Consider the following 12992-nt stretch of genomic DNA (forward strand, 5'->3'; position numbering starts at 1 on the left):
CCAGGGGGGGGAAAAAAAAAAAAAAAAAAAAAATATATATATATATATATATATATATGAGGAGGAGAAGGTTTTGCAAAATGGGTTTATCAACACATCATGCTGGACCCCATAAATGTATACAATTATGATTTGTCAATTACAAATAAACTGGGGCCGGGCGCGGTGGCTCAAGCCTGTAATCCCAGCACTTTGGGAGGCCAAGACGGGTGGATCACGAGGTCGGGAGATCGAGACCATCCTGGCTAACACAGTGAAACCCCGTCTCTACTTAAAAAATACAAAAAACTAGCCGGGCGAGGTGGCGGGCGCCTGTAGTCCCAGCTACTCCGGAGGCTGAGGCAGGAGAATGGTGTAAACCCGGGAGGCGAAGCTTGCAGTGAGCTGAGATCCGGCCACTGCACTCCAGCCTGGGCGACAGAGCCAGACACCGTCTCAGAAAAAACAAAACAAACAAACAAAAAAAAAACAAAAAAAACAATAAACTGAAAAACAGGGGTGGCGATCCTGAGGCTTGGCTAACGGAGGGACAGATGTACATTCGGGATACAGACATGATCCTGGAAGGGCAGGTGGGGGCAGATCCAGGAAGGCCCTGAAGGCTGTGCTAAGGTTGGTCTTTATTCTGTAGGCCAAAGACAGCCACTGAAGCTGTGTGAGCAGGACAGAGGCAGGTCAGTCATTCGTCACATATGTTTACTGAGTTATGCTCCAGGAGCTGCTCTGGGTGCTGGAGATGCTGCACTTAACAAAATCTTGCTGCCCGGCCGGGCACGGTGGCTCACGCCTGTCATCCCAGCACTTTAGGAGGCCGAGACGGGTGGATCACAAGGTCAGGAGATCGAGACCATCCTGGCCAACACGGTGAAACCCCGTCTCTACTAAAAAATAACAAAAAACTAGCCGGGCGAGGTGGCGGGCACCTGTAGTCCCAGCTACTCGGGAGGCTGAGGCAGGAGAATGGCGTAAACCCGGGAGGCGGAGCTTGCAGTGAGCCGAGATCGCGCCACTGCACTCCAGCCTGGGCAACAGAGCAAGACCCCATCTCAAAAAAAAAAAAAAAAATCTTGCAGCCCTAGAGCTTATATTCCAGCAAGTGATTATAGCTGGAGCGTGTTCACTGTGTGCTCTGAATTCCACGTGCTTTATGCATGCTGTTCAATCTTCCCACATCCTTGTGAGGTACTTACCATTATCACCCTCTTTTTACAGATGGAGAAACAGACACAGGGGATGAGGTAACTGGCCTGTGGCCACGGAAGTATTGTGAGATAGAGCAGGATTTGAACTTGAGCCCTCTGGACCAGATTCCTTGATCTAAGCCACAAAGCTTCTCTGATCCACCTCCCTTTTGTCCCAGGACCGCAGGCTGACTCCCAGGCCTGCACGCTGGGCCTCCATGAACACAGGCCCTCTCAGTCTGGCAACATGGGCCAGGCAGGGGTCACCGTGGCAGAGGCTCAGACAAGAATAGTAGCCAGCCCCACTGTGGCTCTCAGAGGGAGAGGCACCCCCCCAGTCCTGTCTGTGCCCCCTGCACCCCAGTGGATGGCCCTGAGAGTGGGCAGAGCCAGGGCACTCTCATTTAACAGATAGGACATCTGGCACTGTGAGAGGCCCAAGGCCGCCATTTCAAGGGGAACTGTCTCAGACCCCAACATGCAGCCTGGGAGAGAGCAAGGAAGGAGCCAGCATCTTCCAGGAACGCCTGGAGTGGGGCATCTCCCAGCCCTGGGCTCCCTCCATCACCCTGGGGCTCATTCATGAAAGGGGAGAATTGGGTCCTTCAGGGTTGAATTTAGAAGCAGACCAGGCCTGAGCAGGCAGAGCCTCGTGGGCCCCTAAAACACCATGAGGGAGGCCAGCAGGGCCTTTTGGACAGGAGGATTTGGGCTGTGGTTCTGGGTTCTCTACAGAGGGGCTCTCCGACTGGTGGGATGAGGACATCCAGCCCAGCAATCAGGACATGGGACACAAAGGGTTTTCAGATGACCTTGGGTGGGTGATAAAGAGAGTGGAGGAGGGAAGGCAGGACAGCCTAAGAATTAGCACAGGAGGCCCACAGCAGGGCATCGAGAACCAGACTGCCTGAGCTCAAAACCCTTCCTGGCCTCCCCTGCTGCGTGACACTCAACCTCTCTGTTGTGTACTCCGTAAAATGGGTATAACAATGGCATCTTCCTTCCCAGCTTGTTTGAGGATCATGAGAATAAGGCACACAGGGAGTTGGCAGCGTGTCTCGCGCACACCACCAGCTGCTGCTGCTCTGACCTCTGCTAAGCACCTCACGTGCTTAGCTCAGTCCCCAGCGTCTTCCCATTTGTTCTCTGCAGATAATGCGGGAAGGCACCTGGTGCATTGCTTGGCAGGTGCTTGGTAAATGTGGCTGTTAATAGTAATGATGATGACGATCATCACAGCAGGCCTTCAAGGTGGGTGTGCGTACCCTACCTCCCAAATGAGGCCCAAGGCCCCACAGGGAGCCGGCTGTGTGGGCAGGACCAGAGCTGTGCTCAGGGGCAGATCAGGCCTCCTCAGGGGGGCGGGGTGAGAGGGGGGCTTTGCGGAGGAAGCCAGGTCTGGGCGGAGGGGGCCATCAGTCAGGTTCAGCTTGGTTACTGCAGCCATCGCCTCCGAATCTTGGCAGCTTAAAGGACCAGAGGCTCCTTTCTCACTCCTGCTGAGTGCTGGCAGCAGACTGGTCATCGGGGGCTCTGTGCCTTCCTCACTCTGTGACCCAGGTCGATGGAGCAGACACCATCTCACAGGCTGCTGGCTGCTGTAGGAGAGTGTCAAAGAGCTCCAACCACTTGGCTATTTACATTTAAATGCATAAAAATTAAAATTTGAAATTAGTCAGTCCAGGGGCTCACCAGCTGCATGTGGCTAGTGGCTCCGGTCCTGGCCAGCACAGATGGAGGATACTTCTGCTATCACAGGACATTCTACTGGACAGTGACCTCCTAGAAAGCCCCCCACCAAAAGTCAATGCTCCAACCTGACACGAATACACATCCTTCTTCTCAAAAGTCACACGGGGGCCGGGAAGTGCCTTCCTACTATGCCCACAAGGTGGGGAGAACCAGAAATATTTGGGGAACAGCATCATGAGCACCAAAGAGTGGGTGCTGGGTCAGGGTGGGTCAGAGAGCAGAAGGGGAGATGACCCAGGTCGACAGGTAGAGAAAGAAGAAATGAGCTGGGCGCGGTGGCTCACACCTGTAATCCCAGCACTTTGGGAGGCCGAGGTGGGTGGATCACCTGAGGTCAGGGGTTTGAGACCATCCTGGCCAACATGGTGAAACCCCGCCTCTACTGAAAATACAAAAATCAGCTGGGCATGGTGGCGGGCACCTGTAATTCCAGCTACCCGGGAGGCTGAGGCAGGAAAATCGCTTGAACCCGGGAGGCGGAGCTTGCAGTGAGCTAAGATCGCGCCACTGCACTCCAGCCTGGGCGACAGAGCAAGACTGCGTCTCAAAAAAAAAAAAAAAAAAAAGAGAGAAAGAACTTGAGAGACCAGCCAAGGCAGGCAGGAGGCATCGTGGGGAACTCTGTGAGGAGGTACAGAGACCGGAGCTGGCACTTGTACCCCACGACACGCTTCCCAACCCCAGGCCTCGCCCTCGCCCAGAATAAAGAAAGGTGAGGGTTACAGGCATCTCCCGGGTAGAGCCCGGCACAAGCCCACCCATGCACACTGTGAGGTTAGCACTGTCCTGATTTGAGGCTGGGGCATGGCTGGGGTGTCCTCTAAAGCACACTGCTTCATTGGAGAATTGGCCCAGAAACCAGGCCTGGCCCGCCCCCAGCCTTTCCTGTTCGCCTCAGCTAAATAGATCAGAAGGAAAAAGTCTGTTTGATTTTAATCTCGACGCAGGACACTGGAGATTACATTCTCCACGGAAAATGTCAGCCACTGCCGAAAATAGGACTTTGGAGAAAATGCTAGAAAGTGTATTTTTAGGCTATATATTTTCCTCCTGGATTCCTGCAGTCCAGTGGGCTGCTTGATACTCCCCAGGGTTCAGCTGCCAGGTGCAGACCCTAAAGCTTCCAAACAGGTGGTCCGGGGAGAGAAAAGAAATGCCTGCAGGCCAAAAACAGGTGGACTGACGCGAGGACCTGTTTCCAGTGTCAGGAAGGAGGAGGTGGAAGACAGCCAGCCAGGGCCGGGGCCTCAGATTCCGAACGGCTAACGAGCTTCGGGGAGATGTCGCAGATGTCCAGAGACTGCCCTTTGAGTGGCAAGGGACAAGAGAAGGCAGGGCTCAGTTAGACTGTGGTCTGGGAAGGGGGAGCTTCTCCAAGCCCATCCTCCAGAGCCCGGCTCCCGCCCTTCTCTTCCCCACACAGACCCACTCACTCATTGTGTGGCTTTGCTCAAGCCACGCCTCCACCGTGATCCTTCCTGCCCCGGTCTGTGAAGCGGAGGGGCTGGAACTCTGCAGCCTCCCCTTTGGGCTGCAGGAATGATTCAACGACTTCAGGGGCCTGAGGCACCCAGCTCCGCCTGATATAAAAGGTGCTTCAGGAAATGTTGGAGATAAAAAATCAGCACCTAGGCCGGGGCGCGGTGGCTCACGCCTGTCATCCCAGCACTTTGGGAGGCCGAGGTGGGCAGATCACAAAGTTAGGAGTTCGAGACCACCTGGCCAACACAGTGAAACCCCGTTTCTACTAAAAATACAAAAATCAGCCGGGAGTGGTGCTGCTTGCCTGTAATCCCAGCTACTTGGGAGGCTGAGGCAGGAGAATCGCTTGAACCTGGGAGGTGGGGGTTGCAGTGAGCCGAGATTGCACCACTGTGCTCCAGCCTGGGCGAAACTGGGTATGTGGGGCGGGGCTGGGGGGTCTTCACTGAACTCACCTGGAGTGCAAGGCCTGGGGGGACTGCACCGTGGGAGGGATCCTAACTGCGGGGTGCTGGCTGCTAGGGTCCTGTCCAGGGGGCGCCCCGCTGTGCGGTGGTGCTCAGCAGGCCGGCCCAGCTGCAGACGTTGTCCAGCTGGTCCCAGGGGAGCAGGGATGTCAGAGGCCTGGTGAGCGGAATACGCCTGAGCCAGTGTTCTCCGTTTGAGAGAGGGGCTGCCTTGCTGTGGGGGTGGGAGATGCTCAACAGGACTATGCGGCCATCTAAGGAAGAGCTATGCAGGGGAGCCGTGAGAACAGCCCACTCTGTGTGTGACCTGGGTGGGGGAAGTGTCTTCTAGGCCTCAGTTTCCCCTCTGTGAAATGGGGCAGGGAGGGGCTGGATCAGAGGGGCTGGAAGGACCTTCTTGGCTCCGATCTCATCCCAAGATGAGCCAAGTCACCCTAGATCTTCCTCAGTCTGAGTGCGGGGAGGGTAGTGGGGTGGAAGCATTTGGGTCCAAACCATTTATCCTGTGACCTCAGAGCCCTGGGGATACATCCAGTCCGTGGTGGGGGTCTGGGTGGGTACGGTGGGCAGGCGCTGCCAGATTCCCCCGAGGCCCCCTACGTGACCCACTCCTCTCTTGTCTCCTCATGGCTCCCGTGGCTGCCTGGATCCTGCAGAGCTCCCGACTGAGGAAGGTGAGGCTGGCACCATGATGAACTGCTAGGCCGTGGGACAGCATCCCTGGGTCCTTCACCGTCAGGTCGTGACTCCGTCTCCCCGCTGAGTGAGGCCTTGCTGAGCTCCCCAGGATCACCCACCTGAGCCTCTCAGGGATCTGGGTTCTCCCTCTTCCGAGTGCAGGGAGAGAATGGGCCGGGAGGTTTCTGGGGCCATCCTAGCTCCAAAGTGGGAAGGGTCAGTGGTGGGGGCCCAGCCTCACGCATGACTCCTGTTCCCAGGGAAGTCCCTGTGGGAGCTGGTGCTGGAACAGTTTGAGGACCTCCTGGTGCGCATCCTGCTGCTGGCCGCCCTTGTCTCCTTTGTAAGTGGGGCCCTGCCTGCCATCCTGTGGTAGTGGGTAACCCTGGAGGGAGAAACAGGCTGGGCAGTGCTCCGAGGCCCTGGAGCCTGGCCCTGTTCTCCACACCCTGGGCCTGCTCTCCAGCCTTCCCTGGCCCTGCCCTGCTCAGACTTCCCTTGCCTGAACCCTCATGGCCCCTATACTGGGCCCCCAGTTTCCACCTGACCCCTCCAGTCCATCTTATCCTCTGGCTCTCAGCAAGCTCTCCAACTCACATCTGCCCCCTGCCCCGCCCTGCTGTAGCCTAGGGTTTCTCTACGTCAGCACTACTGACAGTTTAGACCAGATCATTCTTTGTTGGGGTGGGGGTGGGGGCTTCCCACTGTAGGGTGTTTAGCAGCATCCCTGGACCCTACCCACCAGATGCCAGTAGCACCTCCCAGCTGTGATCATCAAAAATGTCTTTAGACAGCTGGGCCTAACATCTCATGATTGAAATTCCAGCACTGTAGGATACCGAGGCAGTAAAATCACTTGAGCCCAGGAGTTTGAGACCAGCCTGGGCAACATAGGGAGAATCCGTCTCTACAAAAAATACAAAAAAAATTTAGCCGGGTGTGGTGGTGCAGGCCTATAGTCCCAGCCACTCTGGAGGCTGAGGCAGGAGAATCGCTTGGGCCCGGGAGGCCGGAGCTGCGGTGAGCCGTGATCACACCACTGCATTCCAGCCTGGGCAACAGAGCAAGACCCTGTCTCAAAAAAATAAAAATGTCTTCGGATATTGCCAAATGCCCCTGGGGGCACATAGCCCCTGCCTGAGTGCTGCCGCCGGAGCCCCTTTTGTGGGTCCCGGTGCCCCCTACATGGACTTTGGGGTCTGAACCTCCTGCAGCCTCCTCTTGGCTGCTGCTTCTCCTTGTTCTTCCTCCATTCCCAGTGATACTCCGCTGCCTAATGGGCTTTGGATGCGTGCATCAGAATCACCTGGGCTTGGCTGGCTGTGGTGGCTCACACCTGTAATCCTAGCACTTTGGGAGGCCTAGGCGGGTGAGCTCAGGAGTTCAGCCTGGGCAACATGGTGAAACCCCGTCTCTACTAAAATATAAAAAGATTAGCCAGGCATGGTGGTGGACGCCTATAATCCCATCTACCCGGGAGGCTGAGGCACAAGAATTTCTTGAACCTGGGAGGTGAAGGTTGCCATAAACCAAGATCGAGCCACTGCACTCCAGCCTGGGCAACAGAGCAAGACTGTCTCAAAAGAATCCGTAGGTTTGCTGACACACAGATGACTGGGCCCCACCCCAGAATTTGTGACTCAGGAGGTCTGGGAGAGGCCCTGAGATCAACATTTCTTACAAGTTCCCAGCCGCTGCTGCTGGTCTGGAGACTACACTGAGATGCTCTGCTCCAGGCAGACAGTAAGGCCTCGGTGGGCAGCCGTCCCACTGCTCCACAGCTTTGAAGGTTGGCCTGGGTGGGGTGGTCACTCCTGTGGGGTGGGCATCCTATGCCAAGGCCTTCTCAGAGGAGTGGCCCTCTCCAAGCCAAGGGCTCCCCAGTGCTATCTCCCCAAAGCAGGGGAGCAGACAGGAGATCTGGGGTGCCAAGGAAAAGAAGAGCAGATCTTGGCCAGCAACAGGGCCTGAGCTCACCAGCTGTGATCCTGCAGGTCCTGGCCTGGTTCGAGGAGGGCGAGGAGACCACGACCGCCTTTGTGGAGCCCCTGGTCATCATGCTGATCCTCGTGGCCAACGCCATTGTGGGCGTGTGGCAGGTGGGAGGCACGGGGGGTGGGACCGGGCCGGGGGTCTCCCAGCCACTAGTGGAGTGCCCTCCACCTGGTGCTGGCATCCTGCAGACCCTTCTGCTTCCAGCTCCATCCCAGGCCCCAGGGGAGTCACTCCAAGGGGGCGGCCTGCTGGGGGCAGCAGGGCAGACCGCCTGCCTGCCTTCTGTTCTGCAGGAACGCAACGCCGAGAGTGCCATCGAGGCCCTGAAGGAGTATGAGCCTGAGATGGGCAAGGTGATCCGCTCGGACCGCAAGGGCGTGCAGAGGATCCGTGCCCGGGACATCGTCCCAGGGGACATTGTAGAAGTGGCGGGTATGCCAGGGGCCTCCTCTTTTTATTTTATTTTATTTTTATTTTATTTTTGAGATGGAGTCCTGCTCTGTTGCCCAGACTGGAGTGCAGTGGCGCAATCTCGGTTTACTGCAACCTCCCGCCTCCCAGGTTCAAGCAGTCCTCCTGCCTCAGCCTCCCGTAGGGGCCTCCTTCTTTTATTATATGGGCCTAGGAGCCCCATCCCTCTCTGTGCCTCCATCATTCTGGCTGTATGTACAGAGGGGGTGGCCGTCAGATTCCTCCAAAGCCCTTTGGCCAAAACCCTGTTGGACAGATGAGACTGGGCCAGAGGGACAGGGGTCCACCAGAGCGATCACAGCTCAGGCACTCGACGCCCAGTCCCAGCTTTGGGTCCTGGGAACCCTTCTGGCTTTTCCCAGCTGGTGGTGCCCAAAGCCACCCTCAGCCAAGTCATTCTCCCCGCACAGTGGGGGACAAAGTGCCTGCTGATCTCCGCCTCATCGAGATCAAGTCCACCACGCTGCGAGTGGACCAGTCCATCCTGACGGGTGAGGCCCCCCTGCCGGGAGGCCGGGACCTAGTGGACCGGGACCACGGGATGGGACCACGGGATGGGACCACGGGATGGGACCACGGGATGGGACCACGGGATGGGACCACGGGGTGGGACCACGGGGTGGGTGTGTCTTCATGTGGGGCTTCTCATCTCTGATTCCATGACCAGGTGAATCTGTGTCCGTGACCAAGCACACAGAGGCCATCCCAGACCCCAGAGCTGTGAACCAGGACAAGAAGAACATGCTGTTTTCTGTAAGTCCCTCAAATATCTGAGGCCTTTGCCCAGACAATGATAAAAATAACAACATTAAGATTATTATCATGCCTGTAATCCCAGCACTTTGAGGTGGGTGGATCACTTGAGGTCAGGAGTTTGAGACCAGCCTGGCCAACATGGCGAAGCCCTGTCTCTACTAAAAATACAAAAAGTTAGCTGGGTGTGGTGATGCGTGCCTGTAATCCCAGCAACTTGGGAGGCTGAGGCAGGAGAATTGCTTGAACCCGGGAGATGGAGGTTGCGGTGAGCCAAGATCACGCCACTGCACTCCAGCCTGGGTGACAAGAGCAAAAACTCTGTCTCAAAAAAAAAAGAAAAAGATTTTTTTTTTCTGGCCCTGTTGCCCAGGCTGGAATGCAGTGGTACAATCTCAGGTCACTGTGACCCCTACCCCCAGGTTCAAGCTACTCTTGTGCCTCAGCTTCCCAAGTAGCTGGGACTACAGGCACCTGCCACCACACCTGGCTAATTTTTGTATTTTTAGTAGCAACAGGGTTTCACCATGTTCACCAGGCTGGTCTCGAACTCCTGACCTCAAGTGATCCGCCCGCCTTGGCCTCCAAAAGTGCTAGGATTACAGGCATGAGCCACTGCACCCGGCCCAACATTAAGATTAATCAACTAAAGTCCTATGGGGAAGAACCTCATCAATTCTTAACAATACATGCAAATTTATAGTAATAATAGCTCGTGTTTACTGGGGGGCTGTGTGCCTGGCACTGTTCTAAGCCCTTTACATATATTAGCTTATTTAATCTTTACACCAAATCTTTGAAATAAGTACTCTTGTTATGCCTGTTATCAATATTTTCCAGCAAGGAAACAAGCACAGAGAGATTAAGTAAGTTGCCCAAGGTCACACAGCCAGTGAGTGGCAGAGCTGGGACGAACTCAGACATCCTGGATTTCTACTGGGAGACCTTGCCTTCTCCTGGAGAGGGGCAGAGACCCCCTGTAATCACTCAGTAGAAATGCTCTAGTGGAAAGAGGTCTGCCAAAGTGGTGGAGGATGGTGGGCATAGTCCATTCTCCGATAGGAAAACTGACCCACAAGGCATGATGTCCAGCTCTTCTCAGGGAGAGTGATGGGTTCAGCTTTCGGGGGAGAGACCTGCCTCTGTGGCCTCAGAGGAAGTTAGCAAGTGATACTCACAGCTGCCCAGCAACAGCCTGAGGCCAGCAAGGAGCATTTGGGGCCACAAGGAAGGGTCAGGCCGGTCAGACAATGGCCCAGGCCACCAAGTTATAAGGGGATAGAAAACTTCCTGGAAGGGAAGAAGAATGAAGAAAGTGAACTCACCCGTAACTTTTTGTTTTTGAGACAAAGTCTCGCTTTGTTGCCCCGGCTGGAGTGCAGTGGTGCGATCTTGGCTCACTGCAAGCTCCGCCTTCCGGGTTCACGCCATTCTCCTGCCTCAGCCTCCCGAGTAGCTGGGACTACAGGCGCCCGCCACCTCGCCTGGCTAATTTTTTTGTATTTTTAGTAGAGACAGGGTTTCACCGTGTTAGCCAGGATGGTCTCGATCTTCTGACCTTGTGATCCACCTGCCTCGGCCTCCCAAAGTGCTGGGATTACAGGCGTGAGCCAACGCACCCGGCCAACTTTTTTTTTTTTTTTTTTGAGACAGAGTCTCGCTCTGTCGCCCAGGCTGGAGTGCAGTGGCACAATCTCGGCTCACTGTAGCCTCCACCTCCCGGGTTCAAGCCATTCTCCTGCCTCAGCCTCCCAAGCAGCTGGGATTACAAGCACATGCCACCATGCCTAGCTAATGTTTGTATTTTAGTAAAGACAGGGTTTCGCCATGTTGGCCTGGCTGGTCCCTAACTGCTGACCTCAGGTGATCCACCCACCTTGGCCTCCCAAAGTGCTGGGATTACAGGTGTGAGCCACCACACCTAGCCCAGAACTCTTCTTGAGAGGGGCCTACCTAGCTGCATGGAAGCCTTGGACGGGCTTCTATTCCCTGGCACTTGCCTTGGGGTGGGGAGCAATGGTGACAGCCATTGCTCCAGTATCAGCAGCTGTCACTAAGAAGCTTTGGAGGGGCCGGGCATGGTAGCTCATGCCTAATCATCCCAGCACTTTGGGAGGCCAAGGCAGGAGGATCACTTGAGCTCAGGAGTTTGGGACTAGCCTGAGAAACATAGTGAGACCTCATTTCTACTAAAATTCAAAATTAAACAAAAAAAATTTCTAAAGTAATAATAAAAAGAATCTTTGAAGGAAGGTTGTCTGGCTGGGCCCTGCATGTTGGGCACTAGAGCTGCATTGCTTAAGATAGAAGAGAGTCTGGGGCCTGCCTTCTCGCCAGCCTCAACAGCATATGCTTTTGAAGGGGTACTGAGTTCTTAGCCTCCTCAGAAAAACCATCTTGGGCCTTTGTTGGATCACTTTATAGAAGAGGACACCAAGCCACAAGGCTGGCTGTCCCTCATGCTAGGAATTGAGGATTTTACTGGAGCCTTGGAAATGGATGAGCTGAGGCTCAGGTTTTGTGGATTTTTCAGTAAATATTAATGGGCTGTTTATTGAGTTCGTAGTCTGCTGTGCTCCTGTGTGGCTATAGTGGTTGTTTACAAATCACATTTTGCGGGATGGATGCTTGTGCTGCGCTGGTCCATTATATTATCGGGATCAGCCCCCATGCCTCCTCTGTGCCCGCCCCCATGCTAGGCACTGGGGATACGGTGATGAACCCAATCCCTGCCTTCCTAGAGCTGACACTGTCATGGGAAGGCAATGTATACCTAGCTACAGAAGTCTGGAAGCCCTAGCAACATGGAGAAAAGGAAAGCCAGGTAGAAGGAAAAGTGCCTTACTGCGGCTTGAAGGAGTCAGGGGTCCGGCTTGGCTGCTGAGCAGCTTTTTCCTTGTCCCTCCCTCGGCCAGGGCACCAATATCGCCTCGGGCAAAGCAGTGGGTGTGGCCGTGGCCACTGGCCTGCACACGGAGCTGGGCAAGATTCGGAGCCAGATGGCGGCAGTGGAGCCCGAGCGGACGCCGCTGCAGCGCAAGCTGGATGAGTTTGGGCGGCAGCTGTCCCACGCCATCTCTGTGATCTGCGTGGCCGTGTGGGTCATCAACATTGGCCACTTCGCTGACCCGGCCCATGGTGGCTCCTGGCTGCGTGGCGCTGTCTACTACTTCAAGATCGCCGTGGCCCTGGCTGTGGCGGCCATCCCCGAGGGCCTCCCGGCCGTCATCACTACGTGCCTGGCCCTGGGCACGAGGCGCATGGCACGCAAGAACGCCATCGTGAGAAGCCTGCCCTCCGTGGAGACCCTGGGCTGCACCTCGGTCATCTGCTCTGACAAGACGGGCACGCTCACCACCAATCAGATGTCTGTCTGCCGGGTGAGTGACGGCCAGCTTGGTGTTGCTGTGCATTGCTAAGCGGGCTGGGTTCCCTCTCTGGGTCTCTCCCCGACCTCCTTTTCAGTGAGGGATGCAGGAGAGAACCTGTGGGCTGCCCCTTGGCCCAGAGCAGGTCTAGGTTTTCATGAGATGACAGGGAGGCTATAGCAAATCATGCCTGGGTAGCCACATGTCACTGAGGCCTGTGTGGCACTGTGGGGCCCTGGCCAGGTCGGAAGCCTGGCTGTGTGAGGCCTGCTAGGTAAACGTGAAGGACATAGTAGAGGCTCAAGTTCAGCCTTGGCATAGGAATCAAGCTGGACCTGCACCCGGGTTCCATCCTGCCCCATCATGGCTCTGTGCAGTCAACACCTGTCACCAGATAAGCCAGCTCCGGTAACCCGGGAAGGGCCAGGGCAGGAATTATTCATTCCCTGGTGCTTGTTCCCACATCCTGGGCCCGCCGCCCACATGGCCAAGGGATTCTGGCTGAGACTTCAGCAGGTCCATGGGGCAGGAGGCTCCTCCTGGCCCAGCAGATGGGTGAGTGGGGAGATGGTGAAGGCTATGGGTTCCTCATCCTTCCCAGGTCCCCAGTGCCTCTCTCTCACCCCTGTTTCCGTATCTGCCCACTGGGCTTGGTAGCCCAGGCTCTGTATTCTGAGACCCTAAGGCCTTCTAGGAGCCCATCAAAGGCTGCTTTTGGGGAGGGGTGCTAGCGACCTTTACTGTCCTGCTAAAACCCCTCGTAGGATTTTATTTAAACAGAGTGTTTCTTGACTAAGAATGAGCTTTTTTTTTTCTTTTCTGTTTTTTTTTTGAGACGGAGTCTC

At 55.6% G+C, this 12992-nt stretch overlaps 1 protein-coding gene across 3 annotated transcripts in view; it reads left to right on the forward strand.

The window, feature by feature from the left end:
* The window catches only part of ATP2A3 (ATPase sarcoplasmic/endoplasmic reticulum Ca2+ transporting 3), a 37599-nt gene that overhangs the window by 5693 nt on the left and 18914 nt on the right, over positions 1–12992 (forward strand). For all 3 annotated transcript variants that reach the window (XM_017860201.1, XM_017860202.1, XM_017860203.1), the window contains exons 2-8: positions 5539–5556; positions 5821–5903; positions 7555–7659; positions 7849–7987; positions 8437–8517; positions 8694–8779; positions 11695–12159. In XM_017860201.1, coding sequence (XP_017715690.1) covers positions 5539–5556; positions 5821–5903; positions 7555–7659; positions 7849–7987; positions 8437–8517; positions 8694–8779; positions 11695–12159 — 977 coding nt within the window. The remainder of the gene's footprint in view (positions 1–5538; positions 5557–5820; positions 5904–7554; positions 7660–7848; positions 7988–8436; positions 8518–8693; positions 8780–11694; positions 12160–12992) is intronic.

This window comes from Rhinopithecus bieti, unplaced genomic scaffold (assembly GCF_001698545.2).
Source record: "Rhinopithecus bieti isolate Rb0 unplaced genomic scaffold, ASM169854v2 scaffold_54056, whole genome shotgun sequence".
In the NCBI taxonomy this organism is placed as follows: domain Eukaryota; kingdom Metazoa; phylum Chordata; class Mammalia; order Primates; family Cercopithecidae; genus Rhinopithecus; species Rhinopithecus bieti.